The 13,940-nt window shown below is 40.5% G+C and overlaps 1 protein-coding gene across 1 annotated transcript in view; it reads right to left on the reverse strand.

The window, feature by feature from the left end:
• LOC114242224 (GTP-binding protein REM 1) overlaps positions 1 to 13,940 on the reverse strand; it is a 142,865-nt gene that overhangs the window by 23,874 nt on the left and 105,051 nt on the right. The window contains exon 2 of the mRNA XM_028173307.2: positions 3,413 to 3,628. Coding sequence (XP_028029108.2) covers positions 3,413 to 3,628 — 216 coding nt within the window. The remainder of the gene's footprint in view (positions 1 to 3,412; positions 3,629 to 13,940) is intronic.

Genomic DNA, 13,940 nt, shown 5'->3' on the forward strand with positions numbered 1-13,940 from the left:
GTAATCACTCAATCATAAAAAAACCATGTGTGGCAGCTGTTGCTGGTACACAATTACTGGTAAAAGTTCTTAGTTTCTACTGATAAATTCGACTATGTGGCCTAGAGTGGCATTACCACTTGTCACTTACACAATGACGTATCACGCCATGTCATGTACAGACAAAAGCGTATTCATTTACTGATGACCAATCCGCGTTTTTCGCGGTAATGTCTAAGATAATTGTAAGCTCGGATTGGTAAATACTACCAGTCTCAATTAATTCTGCCGCGAAGTAATTTTGAGTTCGGTTCTGAACGGTAGAGTGGTCATAGTACAATGGTATAGTTATTCTCGAGTCATCACTGAAGAAAAGCGGCGACATCCAGCCAGTGTTCATCTTTGGCGTTTGGAAACCATTTAATGTTAGATGAGCCGTGATCTCGTGTGTAAATCGTCTACAGCAGCAAAAGAATCAAATTAGTGATACTTCATTTAAGGTGTTATTAATATGTGTTCTAAATCTTAAATATAATACTGAACGATACCAAAAAACAAACATGTAGAGAAATACATGTAAAGAAAAAACCTTTATAATGTATTTGAAACTCTTTAGTTTTTAAAAAGGATTTTTCTTCAGTGTCATTCGGTGTCATGATGTCTGCCGTTGAGAAAAAAGAGAGTTCAGTTTTTGTATAGTTTATTAATACTGTTTACTGTTTCATTTTTAAAATTAATTTTAAAAGACATTAACGGCTTTAAATGTTGTTTTGTTATTATTTCACAGAAAACCCAATTAAGTCTTTTATTGTTTATTCATTCTGAAATACTCCATATAGGTATATATTTGCTAGTCTTACTCGTTTGTGAGGCAACGGGATTATAAGCCTAACAGTCAATTTAGGGTTACATTATTTATTTATGAGGAAGCTTTTCTCGTTGCCTACCTCTGACACCCGTCATATTTTTTCAACGCGGCTTAACACGCGAATATTAAAACATTCTTGAATTATTCTCGTTGGAAATTTTGTATTGGGTCTGAAATGTTACTGCCAGGGCTGTCTCTCCATTAAAATAGTGAATACAGATTTTCATTGTTGTTTATATTGACTTGAGCTCACGGCTACTAATGCTAACTCGCTTCCATACTCTGTGTTTATCACAATGTGAATTGCGTCAAACGCCTTTGTCCAAATCTCAATTGTATTTTAGAACAGCTATTCTTCCTTCCAACTAGAATGCAAGGCTAATAAAATACTTTAAGTGGGTTAAAAAATTTGAACTCCATAAAATTAATTATCTATCCCTCTGCAGTAGACTACCTACTATCTCCTATTCTCTTACTAACATAACTTCTCTTCTTGTTAATAATTATCAGCACAGATTATATGAGCCCACACGAGCTGGCAATATAACCCAGCTCATTTCTACGTTAAGCAATAATGTATTCCACTTTGAATTCTGTATTATTATTTGGATGCAAATGGGCATATTCATTTCAGAGCTGCACAAACTACTATTGAAACAGAATTATAAAAAGAACGACCATTCCGCGTCCATGGATCCGTTAAATGGCTGCCAGCAAAAGTCATTACGCCTCACAAAAGGTGTTGAAAAAAAACTGTCGCTTTTAACTCGATTTTCATCCTATCGAAGAGTCAAATGTACGTAATCGTATTGCATAGTGATCGAGGAATAAGTAATACGTACAGTTCACTGTATAAAGCGGGTTCTATTGAATGAAAAGATTTATTTTGAATTACTTATCACGAATAGTTTAATAGATATTTTAGAGTCTGAGGAAACAAATACTAGACAATTTGGCCCGATGAGGTTTTTTTTTGTCAACGAAAAGCATTTAGTCAAATTTCTTCTAATTTATTGTTTGCAAAAACAATAGGTCAATTATCCACATTGTAGCTCATCAGATATCTGTGTAAGATATCTTATAATTTGGTCACTACCAGGGCGTCCGTGTCAATTAGACCCACAGAAACCGCAAGTGTAAAGGAACACAATTAAAGGATCACAAAGAACCTCAGAATTAGATAAAGAAGTTCAAACACAGAATGTGGATAGAGCATAGATGTACCACATTACAGCTGATGATGATTCTGAGACATTTCAACTAAATTGGCTTTCCAATAACAATGGCGTAAAACTGGCCAGATGCTAACGCTGTGCTGAAGTCTCGTTTACTAAAAATGTAGAAGGAAAATTTAAATAATACTATTATCAGAGTTTGACTAACGTTATTAATATTACTTTAGAGCGCGTTGATGATGAGAGTACCGTAATCACGCATTACGATACTCTGAGAGACCTGAGAACTTTATTTAGGTAATGCGGTAGAAATAGGAAGGGGAGAATCAACAGAAATCATTCTCATATGTCGTCTTTATGAATAAGTATAAGTATAAGGATAAGTATACGCTCCAAACTACCGATATTATAAAGTTTCTCGATAGATCCAAACGCACCAAACGGCGTAAGTTAGAGTGATGGATTCAAGGAAGTTGAATGTTTAGTGAATGTGATTATATTGACGATTTAACTATTGCAGCTTAACCTTTCAGCTTTAGTTTTAAAAGTTGCTCAATATAAAATAATGTAACCTAAATTCAGATCATAACTAAATATTTAACGAAGTTGTTGTCGCTATGAAACACGATTAGTTTGCTGTGTCGCTAAGCCGCGATTGTTTGTTGTTTTTTAGGCTTTATCTTGATTAGTGACAATGTTAATCTTCGATGATAATGTTATGATAAATTTCTTAGGCTGTTTTAAAATAATATTTTGAGAAGGATTAATCTTTTAATTAAAAATACTAAATATTGATGTTTTACATAAACTAGTCGAGGAAATGAAGAGTCCAAAATTTTTATTTTATGGTTGATATGAATTTTAAACAGGTTTTATCTTGAAGATGGAAAATGGAGGAATGGATTTGAAATTTTTAAAAAACTGACCAGTAAGCAGTTATAAAACTGTGGCCTTTCGAAATTCACATACAAATTTTGGAATTTCTTTTTAGTCCTTTAATTTTTTCCGCTAGTGCATTAAAATACTTTCTTAATTTAGTTTGTATTATATAAAATGGCGTAGGAAAAACAATCATACACATAATATCAACAATTTATATCTAGTGAGCGGAAGAAAAACATAAATGTTCTGAGCAAGTGTTGAGAACATTTATAAGGGTAGGATATTTCGAAGTGTAGGGTAAGATGTAATAATTTTTTGCTAAAAACTTTACAGTAAAACTGCGATTAATCATAACAAGACCGGCCATATTGGATTTTCTGAGTCGAATTAAGTGTAGTAACACATTGAATGACTATAGTAGCTACTATATACTAGATATACCATACTAGCTACTTTACAGTATATTCGAAATTGGCGATTGATAAAGGTGTTTTCCAGATTCACTTACCCCTTTGTCTATCGTAGGCATTGATACACTCGGTAGTCTGAAATTGGCTGATTAGGGCGGTTTTTCCAACGCCGGGCGCTCCGATCATGGCCACTCGATGACAGGCTACCGGTCGTCGTTCTTCGGATTCCGGAGCTGCTTGAGCTGGCGAGGATGGAGCTAAGCTGCCAGACCGTGAGCGACGGCGCCGGAATGAATCACCACGATTCACGATTCCTGTAACAAAGAGAGATTGTAGTTTGACATTTGATCTGGGCTTTGACATATGCTTTGTCATGTCTTTGAACTTTGATTTTATTTACGTATACTTCTATATCTACTTGGTTTTTTATTTCATATATGAGTGGATGAACTCACGGCTCACCTGGTGTTGGAGCTCATAGATATCTACAACGTAAATGTCGCCACCCACTTTGAGACATGAGTTCAAAGGTCTCACTTTTAACAGTACAACGGCTGCCTCCCCCCCCCCTTCAAACCGAAACGCAATTACTGCTTCGCAGTAGAAATAAGTAGAGGTCCTACCATCATTCAAATAAAAATAAAATGAATAAAATTGGTTTGCCCCTTTTCTGATTAAATTGTAACTTCGATCACTGATCTCAAGGCCATTATTATTTTATCTTAAGGCGGTATTGATGTTGTAGTTAGTGTCTGGATTCTGGTAGTTGCTCGTTTGCCCACTTAAGGGTACTTTTAGTTTTAAACAGATTCTGAACGCCGTAGCTCTGGCTCAATGTCGTGTACTATAGACAGAAGGCCTGTTGTACTAATAGGTAGAAGAGCTTATGGCCCATTTCGAGCTTATTGGTTACCGGACCCTATACCTATAGATAGATATCACAACTCAAGCCGAAGTCGAAGCCTGAAATGTTTTGTACAATGGCTATCCCACCTTTGAGCTATCGGTACTTGAGCTGTTTTAATGTATCTGACCTGTTAATTTATTTGGCCATTTGACCATTATGAAAGAAAAGGTCAAGAACATAAACAGACAGATAATGAATGAGTTCTTTTATGAGAACTTTCACCCACATCGAAGGGGTCGTAAACACAAAAATACCAAGAGGTTTGTGTTTGTCGTTAAATTGGAAAAACCTTAATTTTGTTGATATATACACAGATTGATCTGTTTTTATTTACGAATAGTCGATTTCAGCGAAAAGTGATACATTTATAACTATTGTAAGTGTCAAAATTTGACTATAATTAATTTAAATTGTAAGTTTGAACATTAATAAGGGTCTATAGTCAAAGACTATCATAGACCTCTATCTATAAGTAATAACAAATTTCACCAAGGCTACACTATAGGTAAATAATACATTTAAATTGAAGACAAACAATATTAATCCATTCTCAATTTGACCACAGACTTTAACAACAAACAAAAGAGTTTGTGTGTGTGTGTGTGTGTCAAATACGCGGTAGTGTGTGTAATGTTCTTTTTATTGATTTTAAGGAAGTTTTATGCACAATTTAAAAAAAGTATTAGCATTCTGCACTCTTTCTCTATATAAACTATAAGTGCGGAAAATTTCATACTCATGCGTCCGCGCAATTTTCGTAAAAAGGCGTACAAAGTTTTTGCTTCATGTATTGATATATATTAAGTATAATGTAGTTATATAATTGTGAATATTTTCGTACTAACAGTAGGCAATAATATGAAACAGTTAAATGACCGATTTCTGTGTATCTTGAATGATTGAACTTTGAATGAATGTGAGAAATCACTATAGAAAAACGCCATTTGTTTTTGATTCGCCTACACTTCACGCTATTTTGGATTTCATTAAAGTCCGATTAGCTGAAGCGGATTTCTTTTCATTTGTATTCCCAAAGAATGTAAACAATTTTACCTGACTGTTTAATTTAATTGTTTTTCAACTGATCGCGTGTTCGGTTTTGGCAAGCTCTGTTAATCTACACGGTTTGATGACGTAATTAATCTGACGTCATTTGATTCGATTTAATTGAATGAGTGGAGAAGATTCTAATAACTCTAATTTAATATGTTTTATGTCTTATTGTTATTTTTTTATTGCCCTTGTAGGCAGACGAGCATACGGCCCACCTGATGGTGAGTGTTTACCGTTGCTCATGGACTTCAGCAATGCCAGGACAAAAGCCGAACCGCTGCCTACCGTTAATTATTCTCCACAAGCCTCGTTTGAAAGATTAATATCATCGTGGCTTAACGGTGAAAGCATCTCGTGTTCTATAATCGCACCGAGTGATGCGATCATGGCCCAATCCTGTGGATAGGTTCCAACTAATGCGAATGACATCCAAGGAGAAGTTTTAAGTTAATGGTGGTGGGACTTCTTGTGAGTCCGCGCGGGTAGGTACCACCACCCTGCTTATTTCAGCCGTGAAGCAGTATTACGTTTCGGTTTGAAGGGTGGGGCAGCCGTTGTAATTATACTGTGACCTTAGAACTTATATTTCAAGGTGGGTGGCGCATTTACGTTGTAGATGTCTCCAGTAACCACTTAACACCAACCAGGTGGGCTGTGAGCTCGTCCACCCAACTAAGCAATAAAAAAAAAGTTTTTTTTTATGATTGAGGGATTACTGGTGGCCCGGAGTCGTTTTCAGTTTCACCAGGGCAGGTGGGCCAGCAAGGACTCTGCCAGGAGGGAAAGTTAATAAGTCTTGTCGAACGACATCCAGGTTGAGTATTGATTAATTTATTGTCATATTTGGTATATATAGCCAATTGTATTGTGCACAGCTGGTTCACCCTTCAGATCGGAAGGAATGACTTCACGGTAGAAAGCAGGGTAGGTTACGACCTACGGTCAGTAGATATTTAAAAAAAAATTGACGGATTTTATTAGAAAAATAATAATAATATGGCTTCAGATCCATCTAGAAGCTAAAGCTGCAACGATGTGTTTTAAACAAACAACTGTCATTTTCATCTTGATTTTAAATAAATGGCACAGAACACATTAAAAGTTTAATGATGAAAGTTTGAGTAATATAGAAGACATATGAATAATATTAGACGTTTGTTACCATTATATGAACTCGGACTGTTATCAGCTTGTAAATATTGTGGAGAATGTTTATTGTTTCATATTTTTACGAGACGATAAAGCCGAGACGTGAGACGATAATATCGTGAACACTCAAACAACACACACACAGTCGACAAAGGTTGTCATTAAACTTTTATGTTCTCAAGACTCGTTCTTTGCACTTCCGAATTGTTTGAAAGATGACACTTGATTAAATGTGCCTGCGAGAAATAGGTTTCATACTTCAGTGGCGAGAAACCAAAGTTAATTATTACGTGAAGCTTATCTATACTAATATATAAATCTACAGTGGTTTTTACGGATGTTCCGTTATAACTACTGTACCGTGCATGCGATTGACTTGAAACTTGGTATCCATGTAGAAAATACTTAATGGATAGGCTAATATTTATATGAGTGTTGGACTCCCTACACCAGTTGTGGGGGCGTTAATGATGAGAATCTTTGAGGCTGTGAGAAATAATAATGTTAATTTTAAATGCCCAGCGAAGCGGGCTAGTACGGCTAGTAGATTATAAAATTGAGATACGTACGTAAATTGTATGAACAATGTCAATTGAATGTGATCAAGAATTTTACGTCTTAAATTATACTTACAACAAACACATTAACTAGAGTTGATTCTTTTTATCTTTTAACTCCGACGCCGGATTACAGTAAGGTTCACAAACAATTTAATCCAAAAAAAATATTCTACCTAATCTTTGGTAGTCTAAATGGCTATTTCAACTTCGCGCGGACCGTTAGGTGAGCTCACACGCTCAACATGAGAGAATTGCTAACACTAGTCCTAGCAAGTACAGTGCTTCGCTGAATCTACTACCGGATCGGAATCGCCACCCACTGAGAATATCCGACGAAATTCAACATTTCCGGAATATTGCAGGTACTCCTTGGAATTACGGCGCCACGAAAAATAGGTCCTTCTGCACAGTGAACTCATTAACCGGTCTTTTCAATTCACTGAATTGGACTAAATTCAATTCACTTCGTTCGGACACTGGCCGCGGTAACTACTTCAAATTAACTGTGGAGTTATATTATTATTGAACGACTCGTTGGTGGAGTAGTTAGCGGCCCTGACTGTTGCGCCTAGGGTCGTGGGTTCGATTCCCACATCGGGCAAACATTGTGTGATGAGCAGGTTTGTTTGCTCTATATCTGGGAGCTTATTATTATCTATATAATATATGTATATAAGTGGGAAGATCGGTACTTTTTGGTCAATTCACACTGGCACACTAATTTTATTTTAAAACTAGCTGACCCGGCAGACTTCGTAGTGCCTCAATCGATAAATAAAAGACCTAAACTTTTGTATAAAATAAACTTAAAACAAACAAAAGGAATCGGTCCGACGGTCCGACACATCAAAGGAAAAACAAAATTGTTATTTTTATTTAATTTCGAGCATTTTCATATTTATCTACCTTTTAAACCTTCTCTGGACCCTCCCAAAGGTCTTACTACCGCTTAGCTCGTACTCTCAAATCGGATACGGTAGTAACTATGCCCCCCCTCGTAGGCCCCTCAGGCCGACTCGCGGCGTTCGATGATGACGAAAAAGCAGAGCTGCTGGCCGATACATTGCAAACCCAGTGCACGCCCAGCACTCAATCCGTGGACCCTGTTCATGTAGAATTAGTAGACAGTGAGGTAGAACGCAGAGTCTCCTTGCCACCCTCGGATGCGTTACCACCCGTCACCCCGATGGAAGTTAAAGATTTTATCAAAGACCTACGTCCTCGCAAGGCTCCCGGTTCCGACGGTATATCCAACCGCGTTATTAAACTTCTACCCGTCCAACTCATCGTGATGTTGGCATCTATTTTCAATGCCGCTATGGCGAACTGTATCTTTCCCGCGGTGTGGAAAGAAGCGGACGTTATCGGCATACATAAACTCGGTAAACCAAAAAATCATCCGACGAGCTACCGCCCGATTAGCCTCCTCATGTCTCTAGGCAAACTGTATGAGCGTCTGCTCTACAAACGCCTCAGAGACTTCGTCTCATCCAAGGGCATTCTCATCGATGAACAATTCGGATTCCGTACAAATCACTCATGCGTTCAACAGGTGCACCGCCTCACGGAGCACATTCTTGTGGGGCTTAATCGACCAAAACCGTTATACACGGGAGCTCTCTTCTTCGACGTCGCAAAAGCGTTCGACAAAGTCTGGCACAATGGTTTGATTTTCAAACTATTCAACATGGGCGTGCCGGATAGTCTCGTGCTCATCATACGGGACTTCTTGTCGAACCGCTCTTTTCGATATCGAGTCGAGGGAACCCGCTCCTCCCCACGATCTCTCACAGCTGGAGTCCCGCAAGGCTCTGTCCTCTCACCCCTCCCATTTAGCTTTATTCGCCGACGACACGACTGCTTACTATTCCAGTAGAAACAAGTCCCTAATCGCGAAGAAGCTTCAGAGCGCAGCCCTAGCCCTAGGACAGTGGTTCCGAAAATGGCGCATAGACATCAACCCAGCGAAAAGTACTGCGGTGCTATTTCAGAGGGGAAGCTCCACACGGATTTCCTCCCGGATTAGGAGGAGGAATCTCACACCCCCGATTACTCTCTTTAGACAACCCATACCCTGGGCCAGGAAGGTCAAGTACCTGGGCGTTACCCTGGATGCATCGATGACATTCCGCCCGCATATAAAATCAGTCCGTGACCGTGCCGCGTTTATTCTCGGTAGACTCTACCCCATGATCTGTAAGCGGAGTAAAATGTCCCTTCGGAACAAGGTGACACTTTACAAAACTTGCATTAGGCCCGTCATGACTTACGCGAGTGTGGTGTTCGCTCACGCGGCCCGCACACGCATAGACACCCTCCAATCTTTACAATCCCGCTTTTGCAGGTTAGCCGTCGGAGCTCCGTGGTTCGTGAGGAACGTTGACCTACACGACGACCTGGGCCTCGAATCTATCCAGAAATACATGAAGTCAGCGTCGGAACGGTACTTCGATAAGACTATGCGTCATGATAATCGCCTTATCGTTGCCGCCGCTGACTACTCCCCGAATCCTGATCACGCAGGAGCCAGTCACCGTCGACGCCCTAGACACGTCCTTACGGATCCATCAGATTCAATAACCTTTGCATTAGACGCCTTCAGCTCTAACACTAGGAGCAGGCTTAGGGACCTCAGTAACCGTACTCGTCGAACTCGACAAAGAGTTCGCCGTGCAACCTAACCCATGAATCAGCTCGCTGAGTTTCTCGCCGGATCTTCTCAGCGGGTCGCGATTCAGATCCGGTAGTAGATTCATTCGCGAAGCAGCTACTCTTGAGCTGTTAGGTCTCCTTCGGAGGCGCTCGGGTAGCTGTTAGCAAATCCCACCTCTCCTGGCTGAGCCTTTGCTCGCCCACGTGTCCTGGTGAAACTGGAAAGGCCTCCGGGCCACCAGTAATCTTTCAATCATAAAAAAAAAAAACCTTCTCTGGACTTCCACAAATAATTCAAGACCAAAATTAGCCAAATCGGTTCAGCTGTTCTCGAGTTTTCGCGAGACTAACGAACAGCAATTCATTTTTATATATAGATATAAGAAAATATAAATGGCAGTCATCAATTGACATGACGATGCAATGAATTTTTTTTTAATGAAAAAATTAAAGATTTTGTTAACAAACTAAATATCTACTAGATTTCGCCATTCCATCCCACATAACGTATATAAGGATATTTGTTAGTTTCTGGTATAATGCAGGGAATTATTAAATTTGGGCCGGATTTGTTCCCAGTTATTATTATTATTATTTATTATTATTATTGAAGGAAGGTCCTCTGAATGAAACTAACTTTATTAAAAACAACACTAACAATATTGAGTCGGCATTAAAACCGAGCTTCCCGAATAACGTAGTTTGAAGCCCTAAAGGCCAGAATTAGCACGCACGTAAACACAGTTGTGAGTCGGTAAGCATCTTGTGTTTTACGTCATCTCGTATGGGCTGCGCGACGTGCTGTATAAATGAGTCAACGAATTCACGATACATTAGATTCATTTTGGTGCTTTGAAAATTCGATATTCCGTTTGGTATAGATTCGTTAGACGTTGGGTTTTAAAAAGTTTTAAGTTTTACAATAGATTTTCTATTAAGCTGGGAAATCAAGTTTGTCTCAAGTTTTTAAGTGTTAAACAACTTAAAGCGTCGGATATTAAGAATGAACTAGCGGTCCCGCAGTAGTCGAAATTCGACCATAATTAATTAAAATTATACGTTTAAACATTATTACGGTTCTATTGTCAAAGACTATTTATTATACTTCTATAATCACAGATTTCGCCAAGACTACACTTTAGACAAATATTAACAAAGACAAACAATATTTAATCTATTCTCAATTTGACCATAGACTTTATGTAATAAGAAAAGTTTGACAATAAACAAAAATAGTATGCATGCGTGTGTGTCTCAAATACATCGTAGGGTGTGTAAAGTTTTCTTTATTGTTTTACTGTATCTTTTATGCATTATTTAAAAAAAATATTAGCATTGTGCACTCCTTCTCTATATTCTCTATAAGTTTGGGAAATTACATACTCCTCCGTCCGCGCAATTTTCGTAAAAAGGGGTACAAAGTTTTTGCTTCACGTATTAATATATAGATAAATCATTAAGATAAGTTTCATGGAACTTTTAATTTGTGTTGCTTCGATTTAAGCTAAATCTGACCTAATTTACAGCACGTTTGAAGATTTTTAGACCTCATGTCATCGAGTGAACATATATTACAGAGATTTTTAGTTTCGCATTAAAATGAAGTAGTAGTAATGTAAATAGTTAAAGTAAGAGCTGTCCTACTCATCGCGTCGGAAATGTATTTGTGGTCTGTGAATATAGACACAGCGATAGTAGGGGTTGGCTTCTTTTTGGCTAACAAAGTTATAGAATATAGTATAGATAAATATAATATATAATATAGAGTATAGTATAGGTTATTACTCACTGCGGACGCTTTAGTACGACTTTTCATTATGTATCATAACCGTCCTCCTTGCAATGTCATCTTAATTTCTTTTTATCAGTATTTTTTATTAACTAGTCCTGAAAATTTGGCTGTAGTTAAACAAATAAGAGATGAATTAGAAAGAAAAAAAAAAAGGCTTTAAATTCGTTTTAATAGCGCGGTATGGGTCCTAGAAGGACCTCAGTACGATTTCCAATTACCACAGTGGAGATTCTATTTGATTGGGCCATATTAAGTACATGGAAGAAACGAAAATTACGTTGAAAGTTCATGTAGCTTTCACTCCGGCCGTCTCTATACGGGGGTGGTGCGATCAATGGCCCTATACGGGGCGCCTGTGTGGGGCCAGTCCCTGGCCGCGGGGGTGGCGAAGCTGCTGCAACGGCCGCAACGCACCATCGCGGTCAGGGTCATCCGTGGTTATCGCACCATCTCCTTTGAGGCGGCGTGTGTAATTTCTGGGACGCCGCCTTGGGTTCTGGAAGCGGAGGCGCTCGCCGCTGACTATCAGTGGCGGGCTGACCTTCGCGCCCGGGGCGTGGCGCGTCCCAGCCACAGTGTGGTCAGAGCGCGGAGGGCCCAATCTCGGCGGTCCGTGCTGGAGTCATGGTCCAGACGGCTGGCTGATCCTTCGGCTGGTCGTAGGACCGTCGAGGCGATTCGCCCGGTCCTTGTGGATTGGGTGAATCGTGACAGAGGACGCCTCACTTTCCGGCTCACGCAGGTGCTCACTGGGCATGGTTGCTTCGGTGAGTTCCTGCACCGGATCAGAGCCGAGCCGACGGCAGAGTGCCACCATTGTGATTGCGACTTGGACACGGCAGAGCATACGCTCGTCGCCTGCCCCGCATGGGAGGGGTGGCGCCGTGTCCTCGTCGCAAAAGTAGGAAACGACTTGTCGTTGCCGAGTGTTGTGGCATCGATGCTCCGATGGGCGGATCTCGCCCAAGCCCTGGCCCTCTAAGTGTTTCGGGTCCCCCCTCATATGTCGGTCTGGGGACCGGCGAGGGGGGCCTAAGAAGACGACATGCAAGCTGCTCTGCACGCGTTTTACGCAAGAGCATCCGGGTGATGGAAGGCCGGCTATCCTCGACCCACGCTGGTTCTGGTCCAGCGGGGTATTCCGTAGAATAGCTCACTCTAACCGGCGCCATCTAGGGGGGCTTCGGATAGCCTGCCGACCGAGAGGGCTGGTGGTCGTGGCGCCGACGACCGCCGGTCCGGCGTCCCGAGGGGCAGGGTGATGGGAGAGATGTGCTCCGCACTAAACGCTTCACTTTCCCCCCTTTGCCTCTTCATGACTTCTGTCTCATGCGAGGTTTGGACGTTGGTTGTTGAGCGACAGGAGGTTTTAGTCAGTTCGACTCTGACATGCTCCGCCCTCTATCCCCAGTGGAGGGCGGAAGTCCGGCGATTTCCTACTGACAAAAAAAAAAAAAAAGCTTCCACTCCAATAAGGATCGGAAGCTCTACGCTCGAAGTTGTTGACGAGCATATTTAACTTGTCAACTGGTCAAATTGGGGAACTGGCCTGCTAGGTATGTCTTAACTCGAAAAAGAGTTCAATCATCGAATCCGTCTCGGAAGGGCAGCGTTCGGAAAGCTACGTAAACTCTTCGCATCACATATATACCACAATATCCCGAATCGAACGTCTTTGACTGGTGTTTTTTTTATTGCCTTTGTTGGCAGACGATCATAGGGCCCACCTGATGGTGAGTGGTTACCGTCGCCCATGGACTTCAGCAATGCCATGGGCAGAGCCAAGTCGCTGCCTACCGCTTAATACTCTCCACAAGCCTCGTTTGAAGAAGGACATATAGCGCTCGGGAAACACCGTGGAGGGGAGCTCATTCCATAGCCACATGGTACGTGGCAAAAAAGTCCTCTGGAAACGCACTGTCGATGCGCCTTACCACTGTGCTTTACCAGTGATGTTATATGGGACTGAGACGTGGTTGCTCACGGTGGGCTTTATCAGAAGGCTCAAGGTCACCCAAAGAGTAAGCCATATGCTCAAAGTTTCCTTGCGAGCTCAAATTAGAATTGACGAGAAGAGAAAAACTATGGTAACCAACATTAGCCCACATTACTTGTAGAACAATTAACTCCTGGGGCCAAAAAGTTGTCGAGTGGCAACCGCGTACCGGACGATGTAGCGTGGGAGACCTATGTCCTAGTCCGTGAAATATAGCGCGGTATGTTATTTTTTTTTAATAAATGTTATAGTTGCAGGAGCGGCTTCTTTTTTCGATCTTCAATTATCAAAAGTAAAATATACCAGACATCTCATACGACAGGCATCGGTAACTCTTAATTTCCATATTTTTGAACGTTGTTATTTGAATCCCTACAAATCAGACACACCTTTAACGATTCTCGCAAAATGCCGAATATAACATCGGCTGACGTTGATCCTATTGTGGTTACGGTGTGTGACGTCAACGGATAAAGCGAAGCGTGTTTGAACAACTTTACAGCTTTAAAACTACGCT

Source organism: Bombyx mandarina, chromosome 11 (assembly GCF_030267445.1).
Source record: "Bombyx mandarina strain Sakado chromosome 11, ASM3026744v2".
Taxonomy (NCBI): Eukaryota; Metazoa; Arthropoda; class Insecta; order Lepidoptera; family Bombycidae; genus Bombyx; species Bombyx mandarina.